General features: G+C 37.1%; 2 protein-coding genes across 2 annotated transcripts; one reads left to right on the forward strand and one right to left on the reverse strand.

Annotated features, from left to right (window-relative positions):
* The first annotated feature begins 589 nt into the window (after window positions 1-589).
* rps9 (ribosomal protein S9) lies at window positions 590-3,602 on the forward strand. The gene is made up of 5 exons (XM_007256870.4): window positions 590-680; window positions 2,155-2,267; window positions 2,350-2,472; window positions 2,701-2,887; window positions 3,349-3,602. The coding sequence occupies exons 2-5, from the start codon at window positions 2,171-2,173 to the stop codon at window positions 3,524-3,526; spliced, it is 585 nt and encodes a 194-aa protein (XP_007256932.1). The 5' UTR covers window positions 590-680; window positions 2,155-2,170; the 3' UTR covers window positions 3,527-3,602.
* A 4,917-nt stretch (window positions 3,603-8,519) lies between these two features.
* Window positions 8,520-19,796, reverse strand: rap1gapl (RAP1 GTPase activating protein-like). Its single transcript, XM_049480046.1, has 18 exons — window positions 19,633-19,796; window positions 19,488-19,520; window positions 19,131-19,224; window positions 18,690-18,725; window positions 18,537-18,584; window positions 17,538-17,735; window positions 17,113-17,210; window positions 16,037-16,115; window positions 15,882-15,935; window positions 15,706-15,789; window positions 15,217-15,317; window positions 14,996-15,125; window positions 14,114-14,284; window positions 13,631-13,702; window positions 13,346-13,432; window positions 12,871-13,026; window positions 11,706-11,789; window positions 8,520-10,749 (listed from the first exon to the last, which is right to left on the reverse strand). Exons 1-18 carry the CDS (start codon window positions 19,695-19,697, stop codon window positions 10,747-10,749), a joined length of 1,593 nt encoding a protein of 530 aa, XP_049336003.1. The 5' UTR covers window positions 19,698-19,796; the 3' UTR covers window positions 8,520-10,746.
* Window positions 19,797-19,880: the final 84 nt, after the last annotated feature.

Consider the following 19,880-nt stretch of genomic DNA (forward strand, 5'->3'; position numbering starts at 1 on the left):
AAAATTAGGATTGTTTTTGGTTTGATCTACTGCCCGACTGTATGATTGCTATTTTTTGCTAGTTTAAATATCCATAACAACTGTAATAGATTTCTTGTGTTTCCTGAAAAAATGAACAAAAAATATATAGTTATTTTATTATTAATTATTTTAGGAAGATGTTGATATGGATATAACCTGAGTAACTGTTGATTTAGTTATTGTGCAGTTTGTTTTTCTTAAAAAGAAGAGCTCTTTAGTGTAAATGAGACAGGATGTAGATTCTGTTTAAAAACATTATTATTTGAAGTGGTGTAATTTCATCATCATGCTGTTATATTAACATTGTATCAGTTGCATTAAATGATCCTAAAAAGCCAATAATATAATTCAAAGAAATGTAATGGTCTGTATTCAGAAAGTGACCACTGATAAAGTTTTTTGAACAAACTGTGGGCAATACTATATAGGCTAAATTTAACCTGTAAGGTGGACTGTGTGCACGGTTAGTACAGATTTACAATACAGAATATATTTAACATCAGTGTCCAGTAGGAGGCTCCATCACAATTTTACTCAGACAATCTAGTTACGTCATTCTCTCGCAGCGCTTTGTGGGTAATGTAGTTTATGCAGGCTCTTATAAAAGTCTGGTCACACGCATGTACGCCCTCTTTCCTTACTGAGCCTGATCGAGTCAGGTAATGTCAGACTGCGCTCTTCCTAACACTCCCACGGTTGTACATGTATCAGTTAATCAGCGCTGCGAATCTATATTTGTTATAGTTAAATAAAGGCAGTGACGAGTCTGTGAGCGTGTTTAGACCTCAAGACTGAGCGATTCGGCTTTCTGTCGGACTGTAACGCGGAGTGTCGCTTGGGCGCCATTTACAGGACAGCGTGGTCGAGGCCTGTTAGCTCGCAGACACGCTGTTCAGTAGATAATTGAAAGGATTTTGTGTTTCAGAGACTGAATATTTTAATGTTAACGTTGGATGAATGCGGTCTGTTAATTTATTGGATTATTTTGAATATTTTAAGTGTTCTCGTTGTTTTTAGTTATCGTTAGCTGTCTGTATATGGAGGTATTTCGTTTTGGTCAGTCTGTATTCAGTCCAGATGTGTGGTTTATTTAGTCTAGTTTAACGAGTTTAAATTGGTTAAACTTTTAAGTATACATTTTTGTACATTGTTTTCTGTAACTTTACGTGTATTGCTGTTACTCATTTCTCAAACATTTAAATGTAGATTCAGATGTATTCACTTGTATTCACCAAGATGATGGAAGGAAATTCAACGTTATGGATTTATGTTTTATATTGAGCTTATATTACAGTAAATGTGGATCTTGTTTCTGTTCTAATATTTAGTGTTGCAGTCTAGCAAAGTATGTTCAAAATTTCATATTTGTGAGAAACTACTTTTTTCTTAAAGCATTTGAGTAGTAAATTCCCAACCTTTCAATAAATTCCAAAGAAATTTGATTCAATGTAGGAATTGTAATATCAGTAGTTGTTAGGCAATGTTAAATAAAGTTGTTTCCAGCATCAACCTTAGTCATGCAACAAAAAATATTTTTTTATTCAGTGTTCTTTACTGTTATGGAAATTTCTAGTTTGCTGTGTAGATTGTTTGTTTAAACCTTTCAGACCTGAATTATTTCCAAATGATGGTAATGTTTTTTGTAATCCACACAAAGCAAGCATTGAAGTATTCTAATATAAAATGTAATTTAATTATTGTTTCATGTCCTTTGCATTGGAAACATGGTTAACAATGTTTTCATAATTAATGGACCATATGCATCAATCCATGATTAAAACAAATTTTACTTGATATATTGTTCTAAATTAGATTGAATAAAAATTTTTCCTTCATGGCCTTCTTAAGTGCTGCCATGCTGTGTAATATAGCGGTTTTCCCAGTTGGTGGTATAAAGATACTGTTTTATTGATTTTAATTTGTAAATGTCTATTGTGATGAACTACAGGTCTGTGTGATGGGCAACAAAACATAAGAAAGGGAGAAACAACAAAATGTCTATTGTAATGGACGTAGGGTCTGAAAAGGTTAAAATAAAACTATATTTCTCGGGTTTCTCAGGTGTTTTCGATGTTCCCATGTAGTTGTGCCATTTTGAGGCAAAGTTAGCTCACCTATTTAATTTTTTTACAGGCGTAAATAACTCATCATGCCCGTTGCCAAGAGCTGGGTGTGTAGTAAGACCTATGTGACCCCTCGCCGTCCCTTCGAGAAGTCCCGTCTCGACCAGGAGTTGAAACTCATTGGTAAGAAGCATACTAATGTTCACTTAAAGGATTTTTTTGTATGTTTTTGATCAGTTATTGACAAAACTGTTGCTTTTGACAGGCGAGTATGGGCTGAGAAACAAGCGTGAGGTGTGGCGGGTCAAGTTCACTCTGGCCAAAATCCGCAAGGCTGCCAGAGAGCTGCTCACCCTGGATGAGAAGGACCCCAAACGTCTCTTTGAGGGTATGCTGGAACCAGTTGTACCACGTGATATTTAAACATGCATTTTAGCTTGAGTCTGTGGCCTATGATTTAATTTAAGTTTCTGATTGTCTGTGTTGTCACGAATTCCTCGTGAATGAGGCCAATATAGAGTAGTACTAATGTAGCTTTAATTTTCAGTTTCAGGCATACCATGCTATATTTTGTATTGTGGAACAAAATTAATGTGTAGTTTTTTTTTTTTTGTAGGTAATGCTCTCCTGAGACGATTGGTGCGCATTGGTGTGCTGGATGAGAGCAAGATGAAGCTTGATTACATTCTGGGTCTGAAGGTAGAAGACTTCTTGGAGAGGAGGCTGCAGACTCAGGTCTTCAAGCTGGGCCTGGCCAAGAGCATCCACCATGCCCGTGTTCTCATCCGCCAGAGGCACATCCGGTGAGGATTAGTGAATTACACTAATTATACCCTTAAGTCAAGGAAATGCATGCCCATAAGTTGGGTGCCTGCACTGAGGTTCTGCTTCCTCTTTTGTTAGTTTGCTGTAGTAGCTCCTCTGGAGTGTGTATGAAATTTCTGCAAGGTCAATTCGGCAGTTAAGCCGTATACCTTTGCTCCATAAAAGCGCCCAGAGCCCAAAGCTGGCCATGGACCGGCGCGATTTGCACACAAGACACTGTGATGAAAGGTAATGTTGGGGCATATGATTTACAGCCCAGTGCTTTCTTTAATGGCCGATGATTAATTAAAATTCGTCAGATTGTCTGTGGTGTCACGAATTCCTCGTGAATGAGGCCTTAAGAAAGAAAGCAGTAAATGATCAGAACCCATCTTCAGATGGGGATCTAATCTACAGGCCTTTTCTCTAAAGCTTTTTCTTGTTTCTTGTTGCTCTGCAGTGTGCGTAAGCAGGTTGTGAACATCCCTTCATTTGTGGTGAGGCTGGACAGCCAGAAGCACATTGACTTCTCTCTGCGTTCACCCTATGGTGGTGGTCGTCCAGGCCGCGTGAAGAGAAAGAACGCCAAGAAGGGCCAGGGTGGTGCTGGTGGAGGTGATGATGAAGAGGAGGATTAAACTAAATCAGTGTGAGGGAGAGGAGCCGGTCTAATCCCTTCCAGATTTTTCAATAAAAAATGGTTCAGTCCAATAAGTGTGGTGGGTTCTTTTTATTGGTCAAGTTTGAGGGCTTTATTTTTATTATTGAACATCAGAAGATTTTATACTGGGCATAATGTGACTCATAATTAACCAATAGGTAAGCAGTACCTCAGGTTTTAAGCAGCTCAATGTTCTCAATCAATGCATCTGGTCAGTCTTCAAATAATATCAAATGATTGCAAGATGGCACATGACTGAAATGGACCAGAAGTGTTCTCTTCTGAATGTGTGCTGCCATGAATTTTTCAAGTCAAACCGCTCTATGTACACGGGAACTTGTATATATTTTAATTTAAATAGCTGAATACTTTTAATACGGAGTAAAAGATGCTAAAAGTATAATGGACACTGACCTATAAAAGTAAACTTGGGTATTTTTGTTTGAACAGACAAACAGCTTAAAAAGCAATTGCACTGCTTATAAGACAAGCACATGGTCTGTCTGACGGTGGCTACAGAACCAGCCTTGATGGACTATGGTGTAGGTTTTTATTTAGATAAACAAAATGCAGCTTGGGCTCCTGGAATCAAGTGCAGAGTGTCAGGAGTATGCAATGTGGGGCTGCTTCCCGTCCTGGCACTGGCTGACAACTTGACAGCTAAAATGGGGCCTACAGTGAAATGCCAGCTGAAAACGAGCGTGAACTTTTTTGGGGGAAATATTCAAGTGGTTTTACCAAGACTGGTTACCCACTTGTCACCCTGTGTGCTAGCGGAGAATTAATGCAAACTCCACGTGGACTATTTATCCTTTAATTTCAGAAAGTATTTAAATGTACCTATACTTTATTTTTTTTTTACACAGCATATGGCGCTAGCAATACCGCTATTGTAAGCTGAAAGGTTGTTGAGCTAAGGTACGTCAGCCATACTAAAACATTTAATATTGTACTGTGTTTATAAAAAGTGTAAATCTCTCAGTATGAAGATTATTAGGGTGCTTTCGAACGGGTCGTATAGGTTCATATGGAGCAACTGAGGAAAATGGATTATAAAGGATATTTTTTATACAAAAATGTTCTAATATCCTAAACACATCAACAAATGTTTTAGCAGTTCATTATTTTTACAGCTTTTAAACTTTAGTTATAAACCTTTTAAATTTGATCTGAAACGCAATCAACTCTCAGTAACAGTAATGCTAGTTGTCAAAAAAACTTTACAAAATTGAAACATACTGGATAAGCAGGTGTCAAGTAACACGCTATAACGTTAACGTTACATAATTCATTATCTTGCTGCAGTAGATATTTTGATTATCTATACGCATTCCAAAATTTTCAACATTAACCTCATAATATTACGTTATAGTCGTTATGGCTTTTAGAAAAATGTTTTGAGGAGGGTGGGTTGGATTTAGTGCACTATAGTACCCTGCTTTTCTACTTAATGACATTACTTATGACTCCTTACCTTACATTACTTTTACTTATACGCTGAATTTACACATTCATTTTCAACAGTCCGGGGGATGAATCCATTTAACGCGATACTTCTGTCCAATCAGAGACCAGGTGTTTGCCTGATACCTGTCCGCAGCGCAGTGTGCGCAAATATTTTAGTTCCGCTTTTTAACGTTTCAGAGACGCATGAAAGAAAAGTTAATCATTGCAGTTTCAGGCTTCTCTGTGCCTTATGATCAATCCCTGCCAATGTGCAGTGACTATGATCAACGTAATACAGCGCGAAGAAAGATTGCTGAGATTGTTGGGGTCACTGGTGAGTTTTAAAAATATGAATATATTTATTTTTAAAAGTGTTTTTGTTAGCTAACGTTATATGCTGCTCACTAGACTGTTATTAAGCTCAATGTTCAATCGAACATTTATTTTTGTATAAATAAACATTTATACCAATTCTCATTTATTAAAACGATTTCATTTGACGACGCAGGGAACGCCTCCCACGTGCGACCAGTTGGAGGCGGCACTGTATTGATTTTGACGCGTCGGAGCTAAATGTTGCGTTATACTTTAAGCCTTTTTAAAACCAGTATTTTACATTTTACTTGAGTAAAAAGCTTGAGTTGACACTTCAGGTTTTACAGAAATATTTTAACCATAGTATCTATACTTCTGATTGAGTAATTAATGTAAATATTACTGTAGTAGGATAAGTAGTTAAATACTATTTTTTTATTTTTTGGGGAATTATAGTTCCATTCATCCCCAATTATTTTAGAACTCAATCCTTGGCTCCCTCTAGCGGTGTGCAGTGATGTTAAGTGGGCTGGATAGGATCAAGTATGTATTGGAGCACCTCCAAAGAGGAGGGGCTTACCTCCAAATGGGAGGTCCACAGCTCCAAAGGGGAGTGGCTTACCTCCAAGTGGGAAGTCCACCAACAGTATAGGCTCGAGACAATGGCTGCGTCCAGAAACTTTTGCTACTCCTCCTCTCCTACCCCGGAAGAAGGTGGAGGAATCGAGGAGAGGAGAGGAGGAGGAGGGATGGAGGGAAGGAGCTGTAATTGGGGAAATGGGACAGCTGATCCCTTTTAGATAGGATGTTGACTACCGTTGAACTGAGCCAATCACAACGCTCACTTTCAGCACGTTTCAGAACATTTATATCACACACAGCTAAAAATTCAGATATTCCAATAAAATCCTGTTTACTCCCAGCCGCATTTTTGGCCGCATCTCTGGCCAGTGACCCTGGCAGCCCTGTCTGACCTCAGCCTTATGAGGGATTCAGTTTCCTCATCAGTCCCTAAGTTAAAATAAATAAGTAAATAAATGAATTAATTAAAATTATATATATATTATAAATAATATATGTTTTTATATTTATAACATGATACACATAGGGTCATTAATATAGTTTTACTGAGCATACAGTTTATCTAAACTATAAATTATATTACTGCTTTACTGGCTGTTTAATTAGATAAGGAACCTAGTTAATTAATATGTTTATGACGTATATTTGGGCGTTGCCTTCCCCATTTTCGCGTGCTCTGTGGGCGTGGATGCAGTGATGTCATTGGAAAATCCTTAAAAGTCTTCCGGAGTAGGATACACTGATGTAACCTCCGTTGGAAGCCTACTACAGGTGGATTTTAAGCGGCTCCTTTCGTCTCCTACGGTATTCGGACAGGCGGCAAGATGGCCTCACGAAATCAGTTTCCGGGTCACGGAGGAGAGGAGGAGGATCGGTAGGAAAAAGGAGACACTTTTGGGGTTTCTGGACGCAGCCTTGGAGCGCGTTTGTGCGCGAGACCTCTCTCACCACGGCTCCGGCGAATGTCATAATAAAAGTCTTCCGTGATTATTAATAATATTATTCTATTACACCAAATTTAATGTTATATAGAATGTACTGTCACGTCATATTATATTATATTATATTATATAAAAGTCTACATCGTAAGGCAGGGAGACCTCACTCAACACAGCTCCATTTCTCTGCCGAATGCCACAAAAAAGTCCTCCGTGATTAAAAAGCTCATGGATGTCAATAAATATATTAGTCAACAATTAATGATTATTTACATTTCTTAAATGTCAATATAATAAACTACGTGTAGTGTGTATGTATTTATAATATTATTGGCTATGAATAAACAACTGCTTTTATTATTTAGATCTTTACTATTTTATAATTTGAAAAATTCACAGCATGGCAAATGTTTAAACGTTTTAAATAAATAAAATGTGGTTGCAATGTGCACAACATGCTTTTAGACTTTTAGAAAAAGCATTTTAAAATAAATAAACATTTAATAAACGAAATAGATTAATTAATTAATCTTTGGGGTTATTTACAAGCACAAAACGTCGTGAAAAACACCATACCGCAACACCAAGCACCATCCTACTTGGAGGTAGGCTCCGCCTGTTTGGAGGTATGTTCCTCCCCTTTGGAGGTGCTCCAGGCTGCAGCTATACCCTTCTCGATAGGATGGGGAGATGGGCAGTCTCTCAATAAACCAGCTCTGACTTCACTTTTAACCCGCAATGCTTTGCTGAGCACAGACTCAACCACTACATGTAAACAAAAATGAAGAACGCGGTGTATCAGGAAACGCAGAGAAAAACAAACATAAAGGCGTTTTAACATTTCAAACTAACTGTTTTAATAATTCAGAATGTTTAATAGTTTAATGTAGAAATTAAAAGTCATCCTAAATTAAAAGGACAGTTCAAAAGGCCTGTGACTAACAGGGGCTTAAATTTTTTTTATTATGTTATAAAATATCATTTTGGGGCCCCTGTCAGTCACAGGCCCTTTGAACCGTCCTAAATTCCACAGAAAAACAGCATCCAAATAAACAAGGCTTTTGGCATTTAAACATTAAATGTGTAAATCTCAAATACTACGATTTAAGCACCACTGCAACAAAAATATGCTACAGGAATGTTTGGATGTGAAAACATCGAAATAAAAATGATGTGACGGAGAACAACTGTCTCGTTTACATTTCCCCTCTCCCAACATAACTTACAATACTGTTTCATTATTTCATAAGACAGATCATAATACTTCTTGGTGTAGCAGTTTTAGCTCTGGCCTGGTCACTTAAAAACAGTTTAGCGACACATAACTATTACTGTTTTTTTCAGGTTTATTGACTCATACAAATATCTAGAACAGTACCATGCCCTTTGTTAATGCATTTACAGTGACTAGGAAAATATTGCTTCTATATTTATCACACTGAATTGTGTCACAACTTAACAAACATACACAACCAATTGATGCTGTTAAAAAAGTAATTTGTTACTTAAGTCAATTAATATTTCTTTAATAACTGGGAACAATTAAGCTAGACACACCCAGGCTTCATTTTTGCCAACACTGTTGAATCTGAAGATCACATACACCATAAATTTTTTTTAATTATAGCATTTCTAAAGATACTAGTTTTCTTTAGAAAGGCTAAACTACTTTTTCCATACTTCACTAAAATCACGTGTCAATATTAATTCCCCCTTTAAAAGAACAGCCTTTTTTATTGAGTCATATAACAGACTGCTGCTGTGCAATGGTGCATTTTAACTTGTAAAGATTATTAAAGCTTTTAAATCAAGTCACATTTGAGGGTTTTTTCCAATTTACACACAGTATGAAATTGTTGTCTCAAAAAAGATAATCACTGGAGCCCTGCACAGGAATGAATTGTGAGGTTGAAAGACAACCTTTAGAAATACTGAAAGCCAGGTCAGATGCTTATGCTAATGCTTGAAATAAAAAAGAAGTTGAAAATGTTTTGTGTTGTGTGGCGCTTCAGTGCATCTGGACGTGGGAATATCGTCAAAGTGGAATTGAAATTTCAGGAAAAATAATCTGCAGTCAGCATCAAAACTTAGTCTGGGTTGTCACATTCTCTTCCAACATGACAATGACCCAAAACATACATCACTCCTGGTGAAGATCTACATCCAGAAGACCAAAGTGAATGTTATTGACAGGCCTGAATATAGCCCTGACTTGAATCCCATTAAAATCATGTGGGGCAAACTGAAGAAGAACAGTGGGCTGGGATTCCTTAGGAGATATCAGAGACTTGTTAAAAATAAAAGCAAATGACTGCAGGCTTTTATCCAGCAAAAGGGACATATAATTAATTATTAGTTTTTTTTTTTTTTTTTGTAAAATTATTTCATTTCTGTAGGTAAATTATCATGATGTAATTTCTTTTTGAAAAAAAAAAGGAATTGATTATAGTAATTGTGTCCTTTTCAACAAACTTTGTATATATTAGTTCATAAGTCAATCTCAACAAGAAGCACATCATGCCAAAAAGCCGAAGAAAATCCAGAAGGAATGAAAAGAAAAGTTTAAGTTCCTTAAAGTCTAAAAAGGTACAAAGCCATTTCTGGAGAACCAACTGGAGAAAACCTTGATGTTTTAGAAGTGGCCACAAAAATTCTCCATGAGATGACTTCTCAGAGAAATCACCAAAAATTTTGAATAACATCTAAGGAACTACAGGCCTCACTTGCTTCAGTTAAAGCTTACAATAAAAAGAGATAAACACCCGTGGAACAAAATACATTAAGCGTCTTTACATATTGAATGTAAAATGTTATGACACCAAGTCATTTAGAATAATCTTCTTTGGTCTATTTAGTCAAAAGCAGCACTTTCTGGATGATGTGTGTCTTCTTACGTCAAAGGGCAAAACGTTTTTTACACAAAAATTCGGACAGAACAGCATACCAAAAGTTAAATACAGAGACATGTGATGGTGTGGGTTGCTATGTTGCTTCAGGGTCCTGAGGAACGTATCATTGACCGAACCATGCATTCTGTTCTCTACCAGAAATCTAGCTACCTCATAACTCCACTACAAACTTCAAACACATTTCTTGGCGAATCCAATACATTTAGGGTAATGATAAAAAGTTCTATAAACTCCATTACTGTAATTAAGCCAACCTGTTCTATTATTTGAAGCTTTGGCCTTTACGATGTGAAGTTGAATTTGTGTAGTTGTTTAATTAAATAATTTTACATAAATAATCTGAGCTACTTCTGTGTGTTAGTTTAGTAGTACAACAGAATTCACCTGCATTTTCGTGTCTAAATATGTTTCCACTGTAGCTCAGTACAGGATCGGGTTTGGCTTCTACTCTTTTTCTCTGCTCATGAGTTTACATGTTTAATCATGGACAGTAAAGTAAAACAGAGGATGTTCTCTAGTAATAACATTATGCTTCTAAATTCATGAATGTTGAATTAGGTGGGGGGCTTTTTATTCTTTTATCTGACCGTGTGCGGCTGCTCCAAAGAATCCCATTCTTTTATGAATACTTGTCTAAGGTGTGTAATTTACTAGTTATCTATAAAAAATATCTATATAATTTGTGCACATCATATTTTACATGTTCAGGGACAAAAATATTGAGATAATTATACTATTATATTTTTTTGTACCGACTGAGACAGATACAAATCCAAGGCAATGGGGTCTCTATCTTTTGACTGGTCTTTGTAGTGAAGCTGGGGTGTATCTTATTCTGATTTCCTCAATACTGAAATATCCAGTCTTGTCTCTTGTCAGACAAGGATAATCTTTACGATTGGTGTCACCAGGCAGTGTGCTACATGTCTTCCTGGGGGCTTGTGTGACCTCTGACATCTGTAGAGGCCAGGCTGTCGCTCACCGGAATGGGCATCTTCTGGCCTGACTCACTGTGGGTCACAAAGGACAAAGAGAAAATAAAATATAGGATACATATAGGATTTTAGCAGATAAATATGCATGTAAAGGAGAGAACACACACAATAGATTGTACAAAAGAAAGAGAGATACTGTTTACCTTTCTCCATCCTGGTTCAGCATGTTTGAATTAGTTGGGGAAAATAGAGAAATCAGTGTAGGATTATGTAAAATATGTAAGTGTAGTGATTTACAAAATTCAGAATCAAATAACTATATATATTTTTAAAAGCGGGATGATTAAGGGGACATTTTTTGGAGCTCTCACAGCTCTGACATTTCTTTTTTTTCCCCTTTAATAAAGTGTCTCTTTTAACCTTATGTCTCAATACACCTTATATATTACAGAAGTACAGCACTATAAATAAAAGTGAATTTCAACCCCTCTAGCCACAGGCTAATATGTTAGCCATAATCAAGCCAACATGCTCATCTTGGGGTTAACATGGTTGGCATGTGCACTAAGTGGGTTTCGGGTAAACACTGTGCTTTCTCAATGGGCCTCATCATTACAGCCAGACAGGGCCCTGATTTAACTCTTCTTGATCTCATTACAGACTCTAATAGGGCTTAACATTCATGTGTGGGGCCAATATAAAATTTCATGGTTCCTAGTTAAGCTACCCTATTGCCATGTTATAACATAACTAGGTAGCGGCAACAATATAGTACTGTACCATGCCAATACAATACCATGCTATTTATTAGAGGAAAATAGAACAGGCTCCTAATAAATAGCGATATTAATTAATCTCCTCATTATTAATGACAATAGAGCTGTGACGAATGACAGATGTGTTGATGTTTTGGTTGCTATAGTGGTTGTTAGAGCTATGATAGGGCTATTTACATATGTTTAAGGAACAAGGAAACATTCCATAAAGACAAAAATGTTTGTGTGGGAGAGAATGATGTGTTCAGAGATTACCCTTTGCTTTGGTGTTCCTGCCCCTCCTGCCTTCTTTGTACCTCCCAGCGTGTCAAAAGAGTGACTGCGCACTCTGATAGCTCTCTGTAGGAGAGAGAGGGCGTTACAATGCGGGAAAAGCAATTATTTTAATTTAAGTTTCTATTTGGTAAAGTATGCCCCTATTACTCTTGGCTTCATTCCTTACATACTGTAGTGTCACCGGGGCAGAGTAAAGATGCCACAGTCCTGTTTGATAGCATTATTTAAACAAGAAGAGTGACTGGAATAAACTTAATGATCAGTGGTTCTTTGTCTGAAAGATAAATGGCAACCCAATAGTATGACCCTTAATCACCCTCCACACTCCACAAACACCAGGATTGTGAACATCGCTTCACCAGTGGAGCCATCACAACATTCCTAATCTTACCCAACAGCAATTTAGCTAAAAACGTAATTGATAAAGAATTAGTCAATGATTAACCATCCAGTAACCCCTTAAAATAAGTGCATGGAATGAAATACACCTCTAAAATGATATTTAATAATGATAATAATACACCAGTCAGTCATAACATTAGCACCACCTGCCTAATAGGGAATAGGCCCCTTATAACACCACAGCAGATAGGCTCCACTAGACCTTTAATGGTGTCCTGTGGTATCAGAAACAAGTAGTAGATATTGATATTGAAATTTAGTAGATATTAATGTTTTTAAGATATTCTGAGTCAGTTGTCTAGCCATCCCAATTTGGCCCATGTCAAAATACCTTAGATCCTAATGCTTCTCAATTTTTTCAGCTTTTAACATATAAACTTCCAAGAACTGACTGTTCACTTGCTGTCTAATACATCCACTCCTTTACATGTGCCACTGTTAATTTCTCTTCACCTGTCAGAAGCAACAACCACCTCAACTATAAAATGTGTCTAATTTCAGTAGATACTGTAACTAGTTATCATTATGTGAGTTTCAATTTGTAAATTTATAATGTAAATATTTTCCTTTCAATTGAAAACCTTTATTCTAAATGTTATGAAGTCCAAAACTAGGCTTTACAAAACAAAATAATCCAAAAAAGTAAAGGCATAGTTTGAGGTAAGTGTGTGACTAATTATGCATTAAGTTTACAGTAATTTATGTAATTAGCTCTGTAGAAGAAATATGGCAGCTGTCCTACCTTGAAGTTCTCAATGAAACCTCCTCCACCTTCTGTAGCTCCCCTTGTCCCCTCACTGAGAGGGGCACCAGTCTGCACAGGTTCTCCCACCATGCACTGGGAGCGGGAGGACAGTTCTGAGCGCAGCGCCTCCAAAAGTGAGGAACGTGTCCGCAACTAAAAATTATATAGAGAAAAGGCCTATTTAATTATATGTTATGTAGCACATACACACAATAAAGAAATCAAGCAAATTAATAATCACCTACTGCTGGAGTAACAGTCTATACCAGTATTTATTAAACCTGGTCCTGAAGGCTCTGCACCCAACACACCTGATTCCATTAATCAGCTCATGAGCTAATATATAACTATGAGCTAATTTAAAATATGCAGCAGGTGCAGAGCATCCCATTCTATTTGAAATGCTTTTCTATTGAGACATAAGAAAATCCAAAATGATGAGTAAAACTATGTATGTAATTTGTTTTCTTACCTCTAGTCTACTAAAACGTTCAGCCTTGTAACAGGAAATCTCAGCATTGATGAGCTTTGTCAAGAGAAACTCCCGGAACACAGAGCCCTATAAGAGAAGGTATTCCCTTTATCTGATACAAATTATCGAAAAATTGGATACATTTGAAGCCAGAATATTTCTTTTTGTTAATACTAGAAAAGTTTCTAAAGTTCCTTGTTCCACACAGGCTCTGAGTCATCTGTGTGCATCTTTGCAGTTGACCATACTGCACCAGCCTCTGCTTGTCTTGACCTGAGTTCTCACCTCTGAAAAAATGGGAGGACTAGGGAGGGGTGGTCCAAAAGGTGGAACATCCCCTCTAGCAGTGATAGACACCTGTTAGAGAAGAAATATTTAATAGGGATGTAAAATTTCATATACAAGTGGCATTTTAATAGTATCATTATGGACCGTTCCGGTATAATAATTATAAATGAATTATACTAAACAGTATACAATATGTATTTGTCCAAGAAACCTGGTATACTGTTTTTATTGTTTAAATTGCACTACTATAGGAATAATTTAATTTATTAAATAAGAGTATTTATAAATCACACCATAAAAATGAAACCCCATCAAGTTTTTCTAGAGCATTTATTCTAATTAATTTAATATTTATTTTCCTGATCATAAATTCTATTTTAATCCAGTGTGAGGTTTAGAGATTTAAATGCCTATTATTTACACTTAAAACACACACACACACACACACACACACACACACACACAGCTGCTCTGCCTCACCTGAAATGCCCCTCCATCTCCACCATCAGCCCCATTCTCCCGCTTCACCCTCCTCACAGCAATGAAGCAGTGCAGGAAGTGGGAGCTGATGACATCACAGATGAAAGGGGTGTGACCCTCCTGATAAACCACAGCGACAATATCGTTCCCAATGTGCCTTTTCCTCTGAAGCTGAGCGTACAAGAAAAAGATGATAAGGTGTTACACTTAGACCAATTGACTCATTATTTACACTGTTTGGACAGATGTTAATATTTTTTTAGTCATCAGACATGCAGCTTTGCCATCAGCTGCAGTAGCTGGGTAGATGGCGCTCTCTACCCAAATCACTCCACTGGGTGATGTCCGCAACACAAGGCGTCTGTGAGCTGATGTATCAGAACCAAGTCGTTGCACTTTCCTCCGAGAGCGCTGTGATGCTACTCGACAATACTACATCAGCAACAGATCAAAAAGAGGCAGTGGCTGTCAGAGGAAGCATGTGCTACTCTTCACACTCCTGGTGTTGGGGCATCAATAGTGATATGGGGAGTCCTAAGGAGTGGGTTGGGTATTTGTTCAAGTATATTGGGGAGAAAATGGAAATAAACTCATAAAAAAAGTAATGGGATTAATGGGAAGTAATTTCCAGACCTTTACTTTGTACCTCATCTGTTGCTGCACAGTTTTTTAGCCTTCCTCTATCGATTTATAATCAATAATATGCATAATAACACATGGGTTACAGTCTAAAGTATATCCGCTTGAGTCCTGATGGGTTAGAAACAGTTCAGTGGTTATTTTACATATGTTCCTAAACACTGAGTTGAATTTAATGGACCTATACCACAGGTGGACCTCATGAAGTGCTCAGTGAGTGGCAGTTGTAGGAAGATGCGCCACCTGTTGAGCATCTCCATCTGTAAAGGGCAGTTTAGTGGCAACATGGAACATGATCTCTCTCCCATGGAAGGATGTGAACACTGCCTCACTTCCTGTCTGGCCGTGAGACACATCTAGTCCACCTCTGAACCTGGAAAAGAAGAAGACAACCACTTACTGTAAACCAGAACACTTACAACTGTTTTTTATAAATGTTTTATAAGCTAGCTGTTGTTGTTTACCCCAAGAATCCTCGCAGTTTGACTGTTTGTCCCAGTATGGAGAGGAAGTCCTTAAACTCCTCACTCTCTTCATTGTTACTGAGAATGTCCTCCTCTGTCAACTGCAAAAGAAGGATTACAGAGTGCAAAATTAAATTGCCATAAGTAACCGTCATTAGTTCAGTGCCCCTTTTAACCGGTCTACAGATTTACCTCAGAAAACTTGAGACTGAGAAAATTACAGGGGTGTTTAAATGATGTAGTGAGCTAGATAGTCTACACAGACTCCCCTTAAACTCCTTGTAATCTTTCTACAGAAACTTTTGGTAATTGTGGCGTTCCACAGGGTTCTACTAAGGCTTATAAAATATATGGTATGGGATAAAGAACAGAGATCCAGGCTTACAAACAGGCTTAAACGGGTTAATCACTAACTAAACTCATCTGGTGTACAATCTTGGGTTGCTTTGGTTACCACCAGTCTTAATGTATGCCCTCAGAGCCGCTTACCTGCCCTTCTTTCTGATATAAGACCCCAAACTTAAAGTTCTGAGACATCCTGTGCTCATCAAATGTCGTTATGAGCTCTGGAGCCTAAAACAGAGGAAAGATAACAATGAATGTGGTACTTCTCAGTGCTAAACTAACAGTTGAGAAAAATGGAGAGGTAGACAGAAGGGGGTTACCTTTAGGTAGCTGACCACCTCAAAAGTGGACACACTCACATTGGAACACAGCATCTGAGGATGATCAAGACTAAATTTTATGTAATTGTTTTAATTTCTGTTTTGTTTAAATAATTTATCTTCATTTATATAAGTCTCGGGCTATCCTGAAGTACCTTTGCGAGCTCCACCGCCGTGGGGAGTTGTGGAAAAAGAGAAATGGAAAACGTCCCATGCAGAGAGCACTCGTTCAACCTATGGAGGAAAGCAGTTGCGTGTGAATGTGTGCAGCGTGTGGTAGTCCTAAAAACCTATGATATTTTCAGCACATTTTTTGTGTTCTACACTTAACTGACTAATTGACTTATTACTGCAAAAAGTTATTTTATTTGAGTAATTTAATTCAAAATGTGAAACTCATATATTATATAGATGTATTACACCGAGAGTAATTTATTTTAATCGTTTATTCCTTTTATTGTTCATCATTATGGCTTACAGACAATAAAAATCTAAAATCAGTGTCTCAGAAAGCTGGTGCAACCAGCCCCTGACCTAACTAATCAGCTCTTTATCAAGAATTTTCAGCATTATGTGTGCTGAAGCAAGAAAAACGATAAATTGTGCATAGCAGGAAGCCTCCAGGACCAGGCAACAGTGTTGGGCATGTTACTTTGAAAAAAGTAATTAGTTATAGTTACTAGTTACTTCTCCAAAAAAGTAACTCAGTTACTAACTGAGTTACTCCACTATAAAAGTAACTAGTTACCATTAAAAGTAACATTTGCGTTACTTTTGTGTTACTCGCCCCCATAACCCCCATCCCCCCACCCCCAGCCCCCACCTTCTTGCGTGTTTCATAAGCCAGATGAATAGAATGCACGACAGCAAAGACAACAATCATTGCTTAGGCGGTTATCTCATCCTTCTCTCCCTTGTGACTCACACACATGACGCACACACATGACGCACACACACATTTGTCTGTATGTGCGAAGTAAAAAAAGTTAATTGAGCAGCTAAAGTAACATGCAGTAACGGGGTGTTGGAAATGGTAACAGTCAGAGGAATTACTTAGATAACTTGTTACTGAAAATAGTAACGGCTTTAGTAACGGTGTTTATTTCAACGTTATTTCCATCACTGCCAGGCATGGAGATGAAGCTGCATGTGCAAAATTTAACACCTGTTAAATTATAATACTTAAGTCATTGAATTACAATAAAAGAACAAAAATGATGGACAGCTTTACCTCAGGATCACTCTCAGTTTGTTCTCCTCGTCCTCCAAACAGATGGACAGAACCAGCGGTCCTAGTGACGGGTCCACAGCAGTGAAGTTTTGATGGAACTGAGGGAAGAGAGCTAATAACCACTAACCACTAATAAAACCATATAATTTAAACTTTTAATCTCTAAGAATATGATGATTATGAAGGCCCAGAGTGTGAATTCTCATATTTAAAACTACCTTCTGATATATAGAGCATCACATTGCTAGGTAAACAGACCAGTGATGAAGGGCTGGAGGATGGCCTATTGTTTATCACAAGAACCACAGAGATGACAGTCCTGAACTCACTGTGTAAAAGCACTATTCTGCTCTTTTTATGAATAAACTTTGATTAGATTTATCCACTGCAGGCTCAAACCTGGTTCTAAAGGACAGCAGACTGACCCTGTGCCTGAAGAACTCCTGGTACATCTTGGCCTCGCTGTCTCTCTCCATGATGTCATAGCTTTCCAGGCCGAACGCAGCCTGTGAGGATGTGGGGCTTGTCTCCACACGTTTGTCCAGCGGGGGGTCGATCCAGTAACCTCCAGATTTAGGAGATAGGATAAGGGGTAGGCCGTCTCCGATTTTCAGTAGCCGGGACTAAAATAATTGAATACAAACACATAGATAGAATGAAATATCAGTCTTTCTTCAGGAGATGTTTGTACATATTTTGGTTATAGTACCATTTGAAAGGATGCTCATAGAAAGACAGATATGTATATATATATATATATATATATGTATAATTCAGGGTTTTGGCATATAAAAACCATTTTTGTATTACTTTACTTTGTATATTATTATTATTATTATTATTATTATTATTATTATTATTATTATTATTATTATTATATATAATTGTATATGTTCACTACCATTAAATGCGGTTCTGTGTAGGGTTCTGTATAGCGGAGTGCATTGTTCGTGATATGAGTGTACATTATGGTTTCCAAACACAAAATGTGTTTAATGTGTTTTTGCGAAAATATAGTGTCAAATTTTCTTATTTTCACAATTTCATTTGTATTAGAAAAATGTTTTATGCACTTATATTACTATTACTTTATTATTCAATCTCAAACAGCAGACAAATTGCTACATTCTAGTGTTTGGCTAAGATATCTTCTTGTTGTCTAATTCTCGTCAATAACTAAATATACATTAGAGAAGCATGATACTGGATTGCAACATTGCAATATTTTTTCTTTGATTATATATTGAAATATGTTGATTTTTTTATTGAATATTTGTAAAGTAAAGAATATTGGGCAGATTTACTTTATCCTGGTAGACACATCATGGAAAAGTATACCCAGTGTAAACATGACGATGCTGAAATGATATACTGAGCAGCCCTAGTGTACGTTTATTTTGGAAAATTACAAGAACAGCCTTTACCTTGAAAGGTGGAGGAAACTCGCAGCGCTGCTCATCTAATCTGCTGCCCTGCAAACATAGAAACAGAGAACAGCCATCTGCTTGGAGACAGAAACCTCACGCAAGCATCTGGAGACGGTTAGGGTGAGAAGGAAAGAATGGAAACAGAACTACCTGTAGCTTTTCAATAATCTCAAACAGCTCCGTCACCTGGTGCAGTTCGGAGATAAATGCATGGAAAAGAGCAGAAAATGATACAGTTATAAATATGGCTTAATTATACCCAGTAAAAAATATTTGAAAAATTCTGGTCAAATGACTGAATTACACTCAAGTAAATATAAACTAAAAAGATTTCGCTTAAAATTACAACAAAATATTATATATTATATTATATATTATTAGTACATACATTGACTTTTATGTAATTAGCTTCATGTTTAACTACAGATCATAATTGTCTTAAAAGTAACAGTTAGTTTGTGCAAATACAAAAAACGAAAGCAACTTAAAAACTGTGTTATTTTACATAAAAATAATGAGGATTTATGAATCACTGTCAGTCTGTATATATGAATGCCCTTTAAGAAAAGAGAAGCAGAGGCCATTCTTTACCTTCTGGTTGGAGTTAGTGGGTACAAAAGGTTTGGTCTCATTGGATGGAGAGTCCAGGATGTCCAGAATGGTGTGTCCTATAGAATCTGACCGACTGAAACAAACAGAAAAAAACTGCAGTTCAGAGGACGCTTCAGAAGTAAGTTAATAATAATAATAATAATAATAATAATAGTCATGCATCAACATTACATCTGTCCAATAGCAGAAGATGTGAGAGATGTTTGTATTGGACAAGACATTCAGTTACTCTGTTATTCTGCTTTACTGTAAAGAATAATACCCCACCCCCTTGTCTAAGAGCTCAGAAACACCTAATAAAGATTTGCAGACTTAAACATAAATATGTTTTCATACCTGCTCTCATTGCCACTGATAAATTTGTCAATCCTGTTGAGAAAGCTTTGTTGAGTAGTTATAAATGATTGAATCTTAAAAAAAAGCATGACAAATTCATATTAAACATGGAATACAGTATAATTTCAACTGGAGTTCAGCTCACCCTCCATAGGCTCCAAATGTGAAACTTCTTTTTCTTGAGAACAACTTCTCATTCCTCTTTTCCATCGTCTCCTCAGTGACCGAAAGCTTCAGAAATATAGTAACCAGCCATGGAGCACGTCAAAGCTTCAGATAAATTAAAAAGCCTCTGCGTCTCTCTCTCTCTCTCTCTCTCTCTCTCTCTCTCTCTCTCACTCTCTCTCTGTGCCCCCTACCTCTCTCTCATTTAATCTCTCTCTACATCCTTCC

This window comes from Astyanax mexicanus, chromosome 6 (genome assembly GCF_023375975.1).
Source record: "Astyanax mexicanus isolate ESR-SI-001 chromosome 6, AstMex3_surface, whole genome shotgun sequence".
Classification (NCBI taxonomy): domain Eukaryota; kingdom Metazoa; phylum Chordata; class Actinopteri; order Characiformes; family Acestrorhamphidae; genus Astyanax; species Astyanax mexicanus.

Excerpts from the sequence above, each read along its gene's own strand:
- rps9 (XM_007256870.4), top strand. The coding sequence starts at position 2,171 with ATGCCCGTTGCCAAGAGCTGGGTGTGTAGTAAGACCTATGTGACCCCT. Across the intron at positions 2,473-2,700 it reads CCCCAAACGTCTCTTTGAGG|GTAATGCTCTCCTGAGACGA; the intron begins GTATGCTGGAAC and ends TTTTTTTTGTAG. Across the intron at positions 2,888-3,348 it reads ATCCGCCAGAGGCACATCCG|TGTGCGTAAGCAGGTTGTGA; the intron begins GTGAGGATTAGT and ends GTTGCTCTGCAG.
- rap1gapl (XM_049480046.1), bottom strand. The coding sequence starts at position 19,697 with ATGGAAAAGAGGAATGAGAAGTTGTTCTCAAGAAAAAGAAGTTTCACA. Across the intron at positions 19,521-19,632 it reads ACATTTGGAGCCTATGGAGG|GATTGACAAATTTATCAGTG; the intron begins GTGAGCTGAACT and ends CTTTCTCAACAG. Across the intron at positions 15,318-15,705 it reads TATATCAGAAAGAAGGGCAG|TTGACAGAGGAGGACATTCT; the intron begins GTAAGCGGCTCT and ends CTTCTTTTGCAG.